The 18,289-nt window shown below is 38.2% G+C and overlaps 1 protein-coding gene across 2 annotated transcripts in view; it reads left to right on the top strand.

Annotated features, from left to right (window-relative positions):
• The first annotated feature begins 1,149 nt into the window (after positions 1-1,149).
• The window catches only part of LOC106883501 (glycosyltransferase 8 domain-containing protein 1), a 21,942-nt gene continuing 4,802 nt past the window's right edge, over positions 1,150-18,289 (top strand). The window contains exons 1-7 of one of the 2 annotated variants that reach the window (XM_014934531.3): positions 1,150-1,373; positions 4,897-4,995; positions 6,593-6,773; positions 10,877-10,994; positions 12,457-12,544; positions 14,850-14,950; positions 17,537-17,703. In XM_014934531.3, coding sequence (XP_014790017.1) covers positions 1,349-1,373; positions 4,897-4,995; positions 6,593-6,773; positions 10,877-10,994; positions 12,457-12,544; positions 14,850-14,950; positions 17,537-17,703 — 779 coding nt within the window. In that variant the 5' untranslated portion in view covers positions 1,150-1,348. The remainder of the gene's footprint in view (positions 1,374-4,896; positions 4,996-6,592; positions 6,774-10,876; positions 10,995-12,456; positions 12,545-14,849; positions 14,951-17,536; positions 17,704-18,289) is intronic. The other variant, XM_089361206.1, reaches the window with a different exon arrangement.

The following is an 18,289-nucleotide window of genomic DNA, read 5'->3' as shown; positions in this document are numbered from 1 at the left end:
TTGGGGCTGGCCAGATTGGAGCAATATCAAGAATAACCAGCCGAAATTGCAAAGATAATCTGGATCTCGACTGAAGAGAGAAAACTCCGAATGACATGTCCGTGTTTTCTTTGTATCGTCTATCTGTATGTTTTGTCCCTTTCTTGTATCACCTAACTGTCTTTATGTTTTGCGTTCTCCTCCCATTCTGTATTATATATATATATATAATACACATACAAGATCTCCATATACATGTACTATATACATACATAAATGGATGTATATATATATATATATATATATATATATATATATATATATATATATATATATAACAAAAAAATAAGAATGAGATAAAGAGACCAATGCCATAAATAAATTTATATTTTATGTAGAATGTCTTACAGCTGTTTCAGGGAAAATTCGATGTATCCCTTCATCGGAGATGGTAATAGTAGAAGTTAAGGATTATTAAATCTGTATGAGGAGATTTGCAGTAAGAAATGAGAGCGATGCAGAGAAGAAAAAACAAAGAAGAAAAAGTACTTGGAGTATAGTTCCATTCCAAAACGCTAAAAATATCTGACCAACATAAAAAAAACAAGCCAAGATTCAACCAAATCAAAAAATAAACCCAAATACGAAGCAAATAAAGATGTACCATCCCACTTCCATTGCGCTCGCACACGCATACGCACACACAAGCACACACACACACATTCACATACCCCCTCCTTTACATGCACACATATATATTCACACAGAGTTGAAACGCTGTTTGATTTATTTTTCAGCGTACAATTTTCATCATCCCACTACCGACCATGACATCACCCCCAACCTTTCTCATTCGTAAACACAAGAGTATTATTATAGCAGATTACCTCGGTAACCATGGGAGCTATGAAAAAATACAAAGCCCAGCATCACCATCGGATCATTCTACACATCTGTGTAATTTTTCGCGTAATTCCACCCAGCCGTTTGATCGTGAATCCCAAGACAAGAAAGAATCGCCCATGTCAAATTTACATGTATAGATACATACATACCCCGCCTCTTTTTTTTCTGTCAATCATTCACACATTCACTCACTATAAAAGGGTATTTATATCGAATGTTTGCCAAGGTGAGTTATTATATACAGACGGAACAAGTTTATTGCTTACACCGTTTCCGGATCCAGTGACACGTTTTTTGTTGTTGATTTTCTCCAAATTTTGTTTTATTTAAATATTATTATTTCTTCTTCCCATTTGCTGACATGTGCCTACGTGTTCGTCTCATGCTCTTGGTGTTGTTGACATGAGCCCAGTAAACAATACATTGACTCTATAGTTGTTTTCTACTCATAAACTGTCATAAAATGGGTGTTTTGACTGTCAGACGAGGTAAGTTGATAAACAAATCATTTTTTTAAAAAAAAAGGCTTTTCACTTGTATAAATCTTTTTAATCAGCTGTTCACTTTATTTATCTTCTTGATGCTTGACAAAATATGTTCGTTCCACGAACCTGCGAAACTTTTTATGGAGCTGAGTCAAACTTTTGTTAAATTATATTTCTAACTTGTACCAAATGTATTGAATGCCATTTTCGTTAAACACTCACTAGAACACACACACACACATATATATATATAACACTTTACATTTCTCTTTGTTCCTTGTACTTTCGTTCTTCCTTTATCACTTATCTTTGTTTACTATAATCAGCACGTTCCGTCACAGTTCTCACGTTTATCTCTCTCTTTTCACACACACACATGTATTCCTAGACGTAGCATACAGACAACTTTAATAATGTTTATAATTCGGAGTTGTTACTTTTCTGCCGTCAGAACATACAAATTTCTGTTACTCACTCATTCACTACTCCCATAGATAAACACAAAAACTTATGTTAAACTTTACCCCTACTCTTTAGCTTTCAAACCGACCATGTCCGTCCCATATAGTCTCTCTGTTTTATATTCAAACTGGCCAAATCTAGCCTCTAACACATATCCTGCAACTCATTATAAAAATAAACAATCGCATTAATCGAAATCTCAACGCTACGAAATAATCCTTTCTACTCCGAGCACAAGGCCTGAAATTCTTTTGGGGAGGGTTAAGTCAATTATATCGACCATACTGCTCAACTGGTACCTAATTACCGATCCTAAAAGGATGAAAAGCAAATTTGACCCCAGCGGAATTTGAACTCAGAACATAAGACGGACGAAATGCCGCTAGGTATTTTTCCGGTGTGCAAACGATTTTACCAGTTCGCCACCTTAAAATTACGAGATAATGCATGTTGAATCCACAACAATATGAGTAAATAAGCATTATATTTGACAAAGGTGCTGATTCTACAAACTGAGTCCATATGCTTAGCCTAGCAATTTCCCACCGAGTTTTAAATAAGGACCATTTGTCAGAAATCTTGACACATGGAGAGTCCCTCGTTTGGAATTCCCACCACTAATTTGTTGACTCAGCTTCTTTCCGTGACACATGTCTTAGAGCTGGCAGGAGGTACCATACCAAAACCACCGTTATTCTAGAAAATGTTCTCTCTCTCTCACCAAATTTTTCTCGCTGTGGTTTGTCTAAGTTTAGTCTTCCATCGCCGTGTCAGAATATTTCGGTAAATGTGCAGAATTACACGGCGTAATTTGGAAGAAACGAGGGACAGTGACGCGACTCCCCACCCCCCAGTACTTTTTTTTTTTACACACCCCCAACAACGAAAACAAAATAATGTTTATTATAGATGTGTTATTGCAATGATTGTTAACATCATATAAAGTCCGTAATTTCGGTTGATTCCTCTCTTATACACCATTACATCTTAGATTTGATATGACTTTTTTAAACGTTGTTTTTAATTAATTTTTCTCGCACCAATAATAAACATTTCATTTTCGTTTCGGTATTTCAAATAAACTGTGATAGTTTTTATAGATTCCTCATTTCTTAGAATTTACGACGTAATTTTTCACAGTTGCCAGAATTTCTTTAACTCTTCTTGTCGTCGTCTCTGAAGACGGCAGGAAATAGTTGCAATAACAAAGAAAATAAAAAGAAGCCATGACGGAAATTTTCTTTTGATGTTTCCTCCTCCACCTCTCCCACCCCTTGCTGCCAGTATTTAAACTGTGTCGTCACTGAGTAATTAACGAACTCTCACATATTCTCATTATTCCTCTCTTTCAAAGCGGTCTTTTGTTTTGTCGTCGTTGTTTAACCTCGTCAATTTTCATGATCAAATGCGATCCGGTCGTGACCATAACATCCTTTTCCAACCCCCTTTGACTACATTATCCAGTATGTTATCTTTTAATATGGTAGAGTGACATTGAGGTTAGATATGGCTGCTATTTTTAGCAAGTCAAGCGACCACACAGCGGTTGGTTCCCACATTGGCTCATTATTATTATTGATTATTAAGCAGGCTTATGATTAAAGCCTCTCCAGCTGTATACTAAGTTTTTCTTTCATTAAAGGGGAGGAGGAAAGCCAGATACAATCTTGTGTTTGAAAATGAACATAAAAAAGAAAAAAGAAAAACAATGAGCGAAACGATATTTTCTGAGACTCCTGTTTGTCTCTATAGGAAACCTAACAATGTCTTGACGGGAGTCGTTAATGCTGATGCTATTATGTGTTTAGCGAGTTCAAGTGTTGCCGACGTCGACATTGTCATTCATTCATTCATTCAGGGTGGATAAAATAAATACCAATTGAGAACTGGGGGTTTGATGTAATCCAATAGGAGGGGGGCCTTGTGGTTTACATCTACAATGTCCACGTCTGACATTGAGTTCCTATGGCTCAAAATTGATTATATATCTGTTTATATACCATCATCATCATTTAACGTCTACTTTCCATGCTGGCATGGGTTAGATGGTGCGACTGCAACTGGTAAGCCGAAAAGCTGCACCAGGTTCCAGTCTGATTTGGCATGGTTTCTATGGCTGGATGACCTTCCTAATGCCAACAACTCCAGGAGTGTAATGGTTGCTTTTTACGTTCCATTTACTTGACACCAGCAACGTCCTCGACTACGATTTCACGGATGTCATTTACATATATATAATACCTCCCTTGTCAGTCATTAAATTATTGCTTATCGTGGCTATGAGTTGTGTTGACTCTTATTTCTAGCAATACTGGTGCTGACTAGTGGCTTTAGTGACGCATATATTTTTGCCTTTCAGTGGAAAAAGTTACAACAAGCCACCCTTATTATTTGTGTGTGTGAGCGTGGCCGTTGCCAGTACCGCCTGACTGGCCTCGTTCGGGTGGCACGTAAAAGCACCCACTACACTCTCTGAGTGATTGGCATTAGGAAGGGCATCCAGCTGTAGAAACTCTGCCAAATCAGATTGGAGCCTGGTGTAGCCATCCGGTTTCACCAATCCTCAGTCAAATCGTCCAACCCATGCTAGCATGGAAAGCGGACGTTAAACGATGATGATGATATTTACATCTCACCTGGGCTAGATTTTTTTTTTTGGAGAAGACTGGCAGTTGTTCAAAGAAGTATGGTGGTGGTGGGGGGGGGGAGGTAAATCTCCTGTCTCTATGCCACTGATACTTCATTGCTTTGTGAGAGTACCTTGGGACAGGAAAGGCTTGGGGAGTCACTCTTGAAGTGGTTTCCCCCAGGAAGCTCAGTGCTTTCTTTGATGCTCTTCTGACAGTGCTAGGCTAGGTGGAGTTCTCCAGCCCTGTGAGGCAATTCATTTAGAAGGCCTCCCTACTGTTAAACCTACAACTTGCTGGTGACCATGTTGTTGGTCCTTTGCAGAACAGTCAGATGATGTAATTGACTAACCCCCTCCTTCAAAATTGCTGGCCTTGTGCCAAAATTTGAAATAATAACAATGGTAACTATATATTTATTTATTTATTTTGTACAGTTGGCTTTGGTATCTTTTTGGTGTGGTTGCTGACTCTGCTGTATCTGTGGTTCCCAGCAATAAAAGTTACTAAAAGATGGCCTTGGATCAGCCAGAAAGGTAACCTGGATTCTCTTTATAAATGTCTTCTGGTGTAACAATATATTGTCTGTGTGATGGTGGTGGTGGTGATACAAGGGCAACATAGCTGCTGTTTGTTATTTTTGATGGTTGTGTGGATCTGTGTGAAACCTCCTTTGGGTGGCTTGTGTGTGTGTGTGGAGAATGTACTTATGAATGTGGGTGTGTTTGTCACAGAGAGAGAGAGAGAGAGGGCAAAAGAAATAGGGAGAGAAAGAGAGAAAGCCTTCCATTGTCTTTGAGTGTCTTCCATCTTTCTAAAACTGACTGAAGGCAAATCATCTGTAAAAGTTGTTATTGAGTCTAAGCTCAGCCACGAGGATGGACAGACTTATGATCAAAGGCCTTCCTGCCATGACCATCTCATCTTAGTTTCTGATACAATTTGTCCCTTCTCTTTTAAAATCATAAAGTGAAATTCGATTGCTATTTTCAGCAAGTCAATGACCACATAAAGGCCTCCCTGAGTGTCTTGGGAAACTTTTTTTTAAAAAGACATTTTATTTGTTTAGCCCTGGGCTAACCTTGATCAAGTAGAGCTCTGATCAGAAGCATTCCATCGGTGACCTTTCCTTAGCCCTTTTGGTACCAATGCACATGAGACTGCTCCATGGTCCTGTGACACAGCGTTCCTATTTCAAATGGAACTATATTAAAACTTCCAATCAAAATTTCATGTTAATTTATCTTTCAAACACCACCTTGATAATGACAAAGTTATTTTCACTAAATTTTTCATTGTTTTCAAAATTAATTGAAACGAGTAACATATTTCAACAGAAATATGGTAAGAAAAGGGTTAAGAGATATCTAGATCTATACTATCTATTGTTACGTTTCCTCCTTTTTATGTTGGTAGGATGTAATTTGAAGGAAATTTGGCTGCTATTTTTAGCAGGTTGAGTTACAACATAGAAGCCTCTCCTAAGGATTGGTTCATTGTTGAGACAAGAGATAACTAACATCTCACTAAAAGCTCTTGACTGGTCTGCAAAATTCGACTTGTATACCAGAAAATACTGTGGTCTCTTTCACCCTTTAGCATTTAATCCAGCCAGAATATTCTACCTGTTTTATGTTAAAACTGACCTGATCCAACCTCTTACGCCTACCCTATAATGTCATTCAAAAATATACAAACACACAATTGAAATATCATCGTTCATCATCATCGTTTAACGTCCGCTTTCCATGCTGGCATGGGTTGGACGATTTGACTGAGGACTGGTGAACCAGATGGCTACACCAAGCTCCAATCTGATTTGGCAAATTTTCTACAGCTGGATGCCCTTCCTAACGCCAACCACTCCGAGAGTGTAGTGGGTGCTTTTACGTGCCACCGGCAGCACCCACTACACTCTCGGAGTGAAGCTACAATATAATACATGATCAATTGACAACAATGTGGATAAAAACGTATTACATTTGATACAGAAACTTTAATTCTGAAGGGTTAAAACAGGAAGTTTGTAGTGTGTCTCAGGCAGGTTGGTATCCGAAGGCTAAAAGAACAAACTTTGAAAGCAAACCTTTTTCATTCTTTGTTCATACGTTGCAATTTCCATTCATTTTATAGGTCTCAAGAGCTCTAAAATAAAATTGTACCCCAACTTAACTAATGCTGTTCATGTGGTATTGGCATCTGATGAGAACACTATGGGCGGAATGATTGCTGCTATGAACAGTATTTACTCCAACACCAAACACAATGTTATGTTTCACCTTGTTGTTGACGAAGACAGTGTTGATCACTTAGTGTAAGTATCACCTCTTACCTCACCTCCTCTACTCTTTTATGGCTTGTACCACATAAAAAGGCATCCATGCTGGCACCATGTAAAAGGCACACAGTACACTCTGTAAAGTAGCTGATGTTAGGAAGGGCATCCAACTGTAGAAACCATGCCAAAACAGACAATTGGAGCTTGGCGAAGGCGGCGAGCTGGGAGAAACGTTAGCACGCCGGGCGAAATGCTTAGTGGTATTTCGTCTGTCTTCAGGTTCTGAGTTAAAAATCCGCCGAGGTCAATTTTGCCTTTCATCCTTTCGGGGTCGATTAGATAAGTACCAGTTACACACTGGGGTCGATATAATCGACTTAATCCGTTTGTCTATCCTTGTTTGTCCCCTCTATATCTAGCCCCCTTGTGGGCAAAAAAACCCAAAAAAACCCCAGACAATTGGAGCTCGGTGTAAGCCTCTGTCTTGCCAGCTTCTGTCTAACCCATGCCAGGTTCCACCCCAAAGGCTGTGACCATGCTGGGGCACCACCTAACCAATAAGCATTTAAATTAGACATATCTGGCTCAAATATTCTATCGGCTTTTTAAGACAGGCCAGTTCTGGCCTCTCACACCTACCTTGCAATGTCATTCTAAAAACTAAACAATCACTTCATTGAAATCGTAAAGCTGTGAGAGCACGCACGATTAATTGAGAATAGTGTTAATAAGTAAGTGTTACATTTAACAGAGATAGTAGTTAAATCTTTCTCAAATTACAACTTACCATGTTGCAAAGACAAAACCTGTTCAGCTGGAAATAGACAACTGAGAAAAATATGGGTTGGTCACTCTTGTAATAGCTTTAACCATTTAGCATTTAAATTAGCTATATCTGGTACAAATGTCCTACCTGTTTTATGTTCAAATCAACCAGATCTGACATCTTACACTTACCTTACAATGTCATTCTAACAATAAAAAAAGTCACATCATCAAAATTTCTAATCGAGATAATACATGATTAATTCAAAATAATGTGAATAAATAAGGATTACATTTGATAAAGTTATAGTGGGAATATATAGTCAGTACAAGGTGTTGATGTGGCTGCGTGTATGTTATTACAAGAGTTCATAAAAGAGATGAAAGAATAAATAAAGGTCTATGTATTTACTACATAAAAATATATTTTATTCACTGGTTGATGATACATAGAATCAAAATGTAGAATCTAGTTGAATGAAATAATCTAGGCAAGAAAGTTCAGAGATAGAAAATGTAGAAATAACAGCTTAGTGGTTGTTTTCTGTCATGTGGCATAGAGAAATAGACGGGCATAGCAATGACATGAATGGCTCTAAGTCTAATCGACTAAGAAGCGAAGTGCTGGGTTAGCAAACTGTTTTTATGAATGGAATGAAACTTCCACAAGAAACGCTAATCTTCTTGAATAATTAAGAACCACGGTGAGCTGGCAGAAACGTTAGTGCACTGAGCGAAACGCTTAGCGGTATTTTGTCTGCCGTTACGTTCTGAGTTCAAATTCCGCCGAGGTTGACTTTGCCTTTCATCCTTTTGGGGCGGGGGGGGGCACGCACTGGGGTTGATGTAATTGATTTAATCCCTTTGTCTGTCCTTGTTTGTTCCCTCTATGTTTAGCCCCCCTGTGGGCAAAAAAAAAAAATAATTAAGAATCGCGTCTCATGGCACAGATGCTTCAAGAAACTTAGAGAAGGGAGGTTACTCTATGATCTTTCTTGCAAGGGAGATCATTCAACTATTTAGCTATCGCTCCAGGTGACTAATAGATTTGCTCATTTGGGCAGGACCAACGATAACTTCAGCAACAACTGAGCTGAGAAGGGAACACTCAACATGATTCCTCCTTCCCAATCGTAACCTTCTGCCTTAAAGAAAGGAAAGCCATATTGCACGATATATCAGTATCATCTCCATCAGGGGTTCAACAGCTACAATGTCCCTTAGACGGGAAAGGTCCAGGGGTTTAGTATTCTTCAGAGAAAGAAAAGAAAATCGTGGTGTTTGTAATCTTTTGTCTTTTGTGTCTTACTTGTTTCAGCCATTGTACCATGGCCACGCTGGGGCACGGCTTTGGTGGATTTTAGTCGAACAAATCAACCCCAGTACATGTATTTAAGCCTGGTACTTGACCTTGACCTGTCGGTGTCTTTTACCGAACTGCTAAGTTATGGGGATGTAAACAAACCGATACCGGTTGTCACGCAGTAATGGGAGTGGGGCAAACACAGACGCACGCGCATATCTGGACGATGGGCTTCTTTCAGTTTCAGTTTACCCATATCTGCTCAGAAGGCTTTGATCAGCCCGGGGTTGTAGTAGAAAACACTTGCCCAAGGTGTCGCGCTGTGGGACTGAGCTCGGAAACACGGTTAGGAAGCCAGCTTTTAAGCCATGTAATTTAGCCACGCCTGCGCCTTTTGTGTGTGAATTGCTCTTTTTTTTAGAGTTACCTCCCTTGCAATGTTACAAGGGAGGTAACCTAACGTCGTGTGATTGCAATTCATAAAAGCTTCATAGGCTTTCTTATCACCGATCGCACGCGCACAACCGATGACTGTCATGGCTGGTGCGAGTAAAATTTTGACTCCAAATAATAAATGATTAAATGAAGTTAACTGCTCTGTGTGTTTTTGAATGGCGAGTGTGTGTCTTCTATTCTGTAATTACTTTAGTTTCAACACACGATCTCGGAGCAAATCCTTTATCAGATAAATATAAGTTACACACACACACACACGTGTGTGTGTGTGTGTGTGTGTGTGACGGCATCTTATATTTTTCTCAGTTTTCTCTATTTCCAACTGAACAACATTTTTCTTTTCTGTCTTTTTTTTTTTTTTTTTTTTTGCAACCTTGCAAGATGTAATTTGAGAATAGCTGAACTGCTATTTCTAGCATGTTGTACCACCACGTACATAATTTATCTTGGATTATGATCTATTTGTTCTGTGATTACTTCAAAAAAACATTTCTTTTACCTTCAAATTCGTTCATTTACTTTTACATCCATTCTTTTCTACTTTTATTTTTCCATGCCAGCATGGGTTAGACAAATATTTTACTGAGGCATTGTTTTACTGTTGTATTGCCTTCCTGTCACCAACCTTCACCTGTTTGTCACATAAGGGATCTCTCCAGGTCATACCCCTAGTACTACAGACAGCATCATCATTTAGTGTCCTTGCTGGCATTGGTTAAATGGAACTGTTAAGCCGGAGATCCGAATTGGGTTTCAATCTAATCTTGGCCTGTTTTCTACCACTGGATGCCCTTTCTAATGCCAACCACTCCAAGAGTGTAGTGGGTACCTTTTGTGTGTCACCGGCATGGGTGCTAAAAAAAGTCACAAGAGGGAAGAGTCCCAAGGGGAGAACGAGATGGTTGGATACTATCCAACTGGAAAGTATAATGGCAGTTGCTTCTGATAAGGTCCTCTGGAGGAAGCACCTGGAGACTCTACCCACCTCAACCCTCCTAGGAATAATGGCTGGAGTAAATGGATGGATGGATCTCTTATTCCACAAGGTTTCAATGCCATGGAGTAAGTCGTTGACAGAAGTGCTTAGTCCAACATCACTCAAATAAGTGAGCCCAGATGTGATCACACTCACATAGAAAATCTGCCTCAGTGTACTCCACCCAACCCATGCCAGCATGGAAAAGTGGATGCTAAATTGATGTTATTGATAATGATGATCTATATCTTTTACCTTTTACTTGTTTCAGTCATTTGATTGCGGCCATGCTAGGGCATTGCCTTGAAGTATTTCAGTCGAACAAATCGACCCCAGGATTTATTTTTTAAAGCCTGGTACTTATTCTGTCAGACTCTTTTGCCAAACTGCTAAGTTATAAGGACATAAACACACCAATACCAGTTGTCAAGCATTGGTGGGACACACACATACAAATATATATGACAGGCTTCTTTCAGTTTCTGTCTACCAAATCCACTCACAAGGTTATGGTTGAAGACACTTGTCCAAGGTACCATGAAGTGGGCCTGAACCTGAAACCAGATGGTTGGAAAGCAAGCTTCTTACCTCACAGCCACTCGTGCACCTATGCATATACCTATGTATTTTTCTTTTCAGTGTTTGGTTAACAAAAAGTAAACTGCAATTAACAAACTATGAAGTGAAACCATTCCGCAAAGAATGGGTAAAAGGCAAAATCAAAATACATTCGGGGAGAAAGGAACTTTCTAACCCAGTGAGTATTAAAAACGTTTTGTTTTTTGATTTTCTGATATTTAAAAAAAATGACTTTGTTTTGGATTTTTGAGGGAATTTTTTTGTTTATTCTATTCAAATTATCTTAATACACACACACACACATACGCACACACGTTTGATGGTCTGCTGCACAGTTTCACTCTACTAAATGCCATTCCCAAAACATGAGTTGAGATGTCTCCAAATACCTAGCAACAGACCAGTACCAGGCAGTGAATCATTTGGTACCAGGCCACTCAGAAAGAATAAATTTCAAAATTTCATTTCCATTTTATTAACTGTCACACTCTACAGGTTGTTTTTGCATTAAACATGTAGTGTACATGCAGTCTATATGTATGTATTACACCCAGAAGAGTTCTAACAGCCAATAGTCTTTTGACACTGGAAAAATCTTATTTGGGAATTTTACTCAAAAATACCCCTATACCACCAAGAAAGGCTTACCTCTGAATTTTTCTGTATTATATATGTAATAGTTAAAATATATATATTATGTACTTCATTGTGATTTGTTACGCATGTGATCCTGTCTTCTGTGGGAAAATTGTCTGGCTTGAGATCAGTCCATGGTGCAAAAAATGTTGACAATTGCTATCCTAGACTGCATTAATTAATCCAAGATTCTTACCCAAAGTATTGTCACTTGTTATCTCTACAGATTTTCTGTAGAGATTATAACCATATTCAATAATGTTACACCGCTATATTCAGTGGCTTGTTTAACCTTTTCGTTACCGACCCGGCTGAGACTGGCTCTGGCTCTGAGTACAAATGTCTTGTTTTCATAAGTTTTGACTTAAAATCTTCCACCCAACCTTAGTCACAATTTATGTTCCCAACACTAGCTGAATGATAACTAAGTTATTTTACTAAATTCTTTGTTATATTTAAAGTAATTGAAAGAAACACAGAGCATCTCAAAATAAATATAGTAACAAAAGGGTTAAACAATGTGAAGGAGCAAAAACTCCTGAGATATGGAGTATACGCCTATTATCCATTTTCCATCTTTGATCTTGTTTACTACATCTGGCGTCTCAGATATGAAGCGTAACGAAATCAGTACTGGCTATAATTTCTATAGAAAATCTGAATGAGTGATGTAAGAGCACTGCTAACACAGTAGAATACAATTTTGACTTATATGAACATTTAATGTACTCTGTAGTATATTACAGTTTCATAATGAAATACAGTGTCCCTACAAGTCATTAATATCCCAAAGTATTGTAATATAATGTGAACCTATTTGGTTATATAACCAACTGAATCACTTGATAGATATTTATAAATGAATATTGAATTTAATTATTAATTACTTGTGATTCCAATTGATAGTTTGTGATTTTTGGTAAACATTTTCTCTGATCTTTGTCAGTTTGATACAAATGCATTTGTCCAGTGATTGACTGTTTTTATCACTTTAAAATTTTCAGCTCAATTATGCCCGGTACTACCTGCCAAAACTGTTTCCGAATTTGAAGAAGCGTGTTATTTATATAGATAGTGATTGTATTGTACAAGGTAAGATATCTCTCTCTCTCTCTCTCTCTCTCTTTCACTCTCGCTGTGTCCTTGAGCAAGACACTTTATTTCACGTTGCTCCAGTCCACTCAGCTGGCAAAAATGAGCAGTACCTGTATTTCAAAAGGCCAGCCTTATCACACTCTGTGTCACGCTGAATCTCTACTAGAACTACGTTAAGGGTACACGCGTCTGTGGAGTGCTCGGCCAGTTGCATATTAATTTCACGAGCAGGCTGTTCCGTTGATCGTATCAGCTGGGTCCCTCGTTGTTGTAACTGATGGAGTGCTCCTCCTACAATCCATATACACTAGCATCCCACCAGCTGAGGGCATTCTAACAACCCAAGAGCAATTAGAGCGAGGCCAGAAGCTGGCCATAGACTTCCCACCAGCAGTTCGTATATATATGTGTGTGTGTATATATATATATATATATATATATATATATATATATATTTTGTGGAATTCTCTTACACTCCTGGACTTTTTTGACATATTTTTAATTGAGGGGAGTAAAAAAGAAAAATTAAAAAATTTTTAGTCAATTATTTCATTTAGGTTTTTAGTCACATGACACACTTTAGAATTTTTAGTCGATTGTATTTACCCTCTTGATAGGCTGTTCTATATATACTCTTTTACTTGTTTCAGTCATTTGACTGCGGCCATGCTGGAGCTCCGCCTTTAGTCGAGCAAATCGACCCCAGGACTTATTCTTTGTAATCCTAGTACTTATTCTATCGGTTTCTTTTGCTGAACCGCTAAGTTACGGGGATGTAAATACACCAGCATTGGTTGTCAAACACACACACACACACACACACACACACACACACACACACACACACACACACACACACACACACACACACACACACACGCACACACACATGTATACGACGGGCTTCTTTCAGTTTCCGTCTACCAAATCCACTCACAAGGCTTTGGTCGGCCCGAGGCTATAGTAGAAGACACTTGATCAAGGTGCCACGCAGTGGGACTGAACCCGGAACCATATTTGTATTTTTATTTGCATTTATATTTTTTACCTTTTGTGTTCTTTTAATATATGTATTCTTTTATGTTAAAGGCCATGGTAATATTTATATAGGATCAAATGTATGGGAGCATGGTGTTATATAAAGTCACTGACTCGAATTTGATGTTTGTAATATAACCAATGCTGATATATATATATATATATATATATACATATATATATGTGTGATCTCAGAAAACTATCTTCTGTAGCTATGAGTAGCTGATTTCTTGTTTTCTTGTACTTTTATTCATTCCATTATTCATTCATACGTCTTCATTTCTCTTCCATTTCTCATCCATAAATTCCTTCTTCATTCATTTTCGTTTTCTTTCTCCTTTTTCTCTCTCTTGCCTTTTCCACATTTGCTTTCTTGTTTCCTTCCCAAATACTGCGCTTTTGCTCTCTTCAAGAAACTACCCTGATTATCTCCCTTGCACTTATGGAGAAAATCTGAAACCTCTTCCCCTCTCACCCGCCTCCTTTAGCAATATTCTCGGCTGCAGATTTTTTTATTTTTTTTATTTGAACTCGTATATTTTCGCACTACTTTTCCTGCTATTACTCTCCACACCCAAAAGCAACATCATTATGTTCTTCTATAATAATAATAATATTAATGATTATAATATTAATAATTATCCTTTCTTCTAAAGGCACAAGTCCTGAAATTAGGGGGGAAGGGGACTAGTTGAACACATTGACTCCAGTGTTTTACTGGTACTTAGTTTATTAACTCTGAAAGGATAGATGGCAAGGTCGGCCTTGTTGGAATTTGAACTCAGAATGTAGTGACAGGTGAAATATGGCTAAGCATCTTGCCTGGCATGCTAACGATTCTGCCAGCTCGTTTCCTTTATAATAATAATCCTTTCTACTAAAGTCACAAGGCCTGAAATTCGGCAGGAGGAGACCAGTTGATTGTATCAACCCCATTGTTTCACTGGTACGTAATTTATTGACCCTGAAAGGATGAAAAGCAAAGTTGACTTTGGTAGAATTTGAACTCAAAACGTCAAGACAGACGAAGTACTGCTAAGCAGTTTCTCTGGCGTGCTAACAATTCTGCCAGCTCACCACCTTTATAATAATGATAATAATAATAATAATAATAATCCTTTCTACTATAAGCACAAGGTGTGATATTTTTGGGGGAAGAAGTCAAGACAAGGATATGGTGACACACATACACATATTCGCATGTGCACGCACACACACACACACACACACACACTTGTATTTAAATTGTATTCTATATTTTCAGGCGATATTCATCAGCTGTATTCTATGAAGTTAAAACCAGGCCATATTGCTGCTTTCTCTGAGGATTGCACAGGTGTTTCAAAGAGACTTACTTTGCTAAAGGTTTGTTGCCATTTAATATCAACTTTTGTGAACAAATTTGGGCCATTGAAATTTATTACTTTAGGGATTAGTCAGAGAATGAAGGTGCATCCCCCTCCCTCTCGCTCCTGTATACAGGGCCTCCAGGTTGGGAAGAACAAGAAATGTTCTAATGGATCTACCTGTATGCATGTATTAACACATTCCACATCTGTTATCATAACACTTGCATATTGTGAATGTTTTATCCTGTTTGTTCATGTTGAATTTTGCCTTTCTTAATAGTTTCTTTAGGTTATGTGGTTGCCTTTTGCTTAAGTGTTTGATTAATTATTAATGTTTTTTTAATTTTTCACTTTGTTTCTTGATTGGCAAATTTGTTTTGATGATGTTAAAAATGTTTTGGTGATACAATGTGTTACTAGGAATGGTATTGTGTTCCGTTGATGGGTTCATCTTTCTTGTGTTACCTTAAGTTGTTCCACAGGTATCTCTTTTGCTTGTTATATGCTATTTTTTACAAGTAGGAGAGGGTATTTTTGCTTGAGCAGAAATCCTTTGAGTTTTGTAAGTCATATTGTTCCTGTAGTACAAATTTTCTTGGCTAGACAGTATGGGATGTTGCGTTTTGTGTGTCGGGTGGCATGATTTGAAGTTTAGGAACTGGTGTGTATCTGTGCTTTTGTAATAAATATCAGTTGTGATTGTGGTGTTGCTTTTAATTACCATAAGAAATGGTAATTGTGTGTTGCTCATTTCTCTTGTGAATTTGAGACTAGGGTGCAAATTATTGAGGAGGGTGCCAAATTCTTCCAGATTTTGTTGGGAATTGGTCCAAATTTGGGAACAGTCATTGAGATATCTTTTCCACGTGTCCTCTGTATATCTTCTACAGGTCAAGCTGTAGTTTTCTTCAATTCTTTGATGTAGGTGGCTTGAGTTTTGGCATCACTGCACCCATTGCTTTTCATATGAACAAAAAAAGGACGTTTATACTTGTGAACAGTTAACAATCCTTTTCAGGGCTATTGTGAGAATAACACGGCCCTTTTCAGGGCCACTTTACATTCAATTGTTGCACCCCCTGAGATGCTCTTGTAGCTTCTCCAGGGCTTTTCACCCTGTTGTTACTACTTTATTTATGGTCTATGGGAAAATCACTTCTTCCTCAATGTCAATGTTTGCTACATAATGCAAAAAATATTCAAAGAGATATACAACGAAAAAAATGGTAGAACCTATTAAGACCATTGCCGAGTATTTAATACCTGAACAACGCCGGGTACTCCTAGTAATATAATAAAGATGCTGATGATGATAATGAAGGAAGTATTTCTTTGATCCTGGGTGAGTAATAGAGGTGAGAGGTATGTCTGATAGTAACTTCAACATCTGTTTTTTTTTTTTTTTTTTTTCCTTTTTGTGGCAATAAATTTGATTTTATCTTCTTGTGATGCCGTCTGATTATTTTTAGTGTCATCTTGATTTTTGTGTCTACAGATGTGGTTAAGGCTGTGTGTGGGGAATGGTGGGGGGATGTGTGTGTGAGAAAATACTGTTAGTTGTCAAGTAGAGAACCTATTTATTGAGTCTGATTGAGGTCTTTATAAGGGCTAAAATGGAAGAAACACGTCATGTATGCACTGTTTAATAATAATAATGATCGCAAATTTTTTCCACATGGGCAGCTTGGGGGAGGGGATTAAGCCGATTACATTACCCCAATGCGTAACTGGTACTTATTTAATTGACCCTGAAAGGATGAAAGGCAAAGTCGACCTTGGTGGAATTTGAACTCAGAACGTAGCGGCAGATGAAATACTGCTAAATATTTTATCCAGTGTGCTAACGATTCTACCAGCTCACCACCTAATAATAATAATAATGATTTCAAATTTTGGTACAAGGCCAGCAGTTTTGGGGAGGGGTAAGACAATTACATCAACTCCAGTGCATGACTGGTACTTATTTTATTGAACCCCAAAAGGATGAAAGGCAAAATCAATGTTGACAGCATGTGAACTTAGAACATAAAGATGGATGAAATGTCTCTAAGCATTTTGCCTGGCATCCTAATGTTTCTTCCTGCTTGCTCCTAAATAATAATGATAATAATATTAATTATAATATTATTAATATTAGAGCACTCAGAGAGCACAAACCTCTGCCAAGGCAACACCAACGTCCTCTCCAACGTCCTCTCAACGATTAGCCGGAGATGATTTTTAAAATGAGAATATCTGAAATAAACTTGACTGCTCTCACAAACAAGAATTCTAGAAATGAACCTGACCGCTCCCAAAAATTAAGTAAAAAAAAAAACAGAACAAAATAATCCAGAATCCTTGTCCAGTACCAGATCAATCCCAAAATCTAATCAGTTCGTGCCAGTCATGGGGCCAAAAATCCCTGAAAGTTTCATCCGAATCCATCCAGCGGTTCTTGAGTTATCTTGTCCACAGACAAACAAACAAATATGACTAAGAACAATACCTCTGCTTCGCTAAGGTGGAGCTACTACTACTACTACTACTACTACTACTACTACTACTACTACTACTATTACTATTACTACTACTACCATTAATATTTTTTGTCTTTTTGCAGAACAATTATGCTGAATACATTGACTTCAAGAACAAACATGTACAGAAGCTTCACCTAAACCCTAAAGCCTGTTCGTTCAACACTGGACTAATGGTGACAGAACTGGGGCTTTGGAAGAAGAACAACATTACTTCACGGCTAGTGTACTGGATGACCCTCAACACTAAGTAGGTACATTTGGAGAGTGTGTGTGTGTGTGAGAGAGAGATTTGGAATATGTAGAAGAGATTGTATCTCTGAGAATGTGGTAGATGCATCTGGAGTAGTTTGGGAGAAATGGCATCATGGGAATATTTTAACCCTTCAGTATTTGGATTATTTTGTCAAATGTATCATGTATTCATTCATATTGATTTGAATTAATCGTGCATTATCTTGCAGCTTTGAGATTTCAAGGATTTGGTTGTTGATTTTTGCAGTGGCATTGTTAAATAAGCTTTCCATGATGGCATGGGTTGGATGGTTTGACTGAGGGTTGGTGAGCCACAAGGCTGCACCACACTCCAATCTGATCTGGCAAAGTTTCTACAGCTGGATGCCTTCCTAATGCCAACCACTCCAAGAGTGTAGCAGGTGCTTTTATGTGCCACCGGCATGAGGGCCAGTCAGGTGGTTCTGGCAACGACCATGCTCAAAAAGGTGTTTTCTACGTGCTATGTGCACGGGAGCCAGTCTGGTGACATTGGCAACGACCACACTCGAATGTTGTTTTTCATGTGCCGGTAAGGCGACGCTGGCAATGATCACACTCAA

Source organism: Octopus bimaculoides, chromosome 12, assembly GCF_046866305.1.
Source record: "Octopus bimaculoides isolate indiv1 chromosome 12, ASM4686630v1, whole genome shotgun sequence".
NCBI classification, from domain to species: Eukaryota; Metazoa; Mollusca; class Cephalopoda; order Octopoda; family Octopodidae; genus Octopus; species Octopus bimaculoides.
This window is presented reverse-complemented; position numbering and strand designations above follow the sequence as displayed.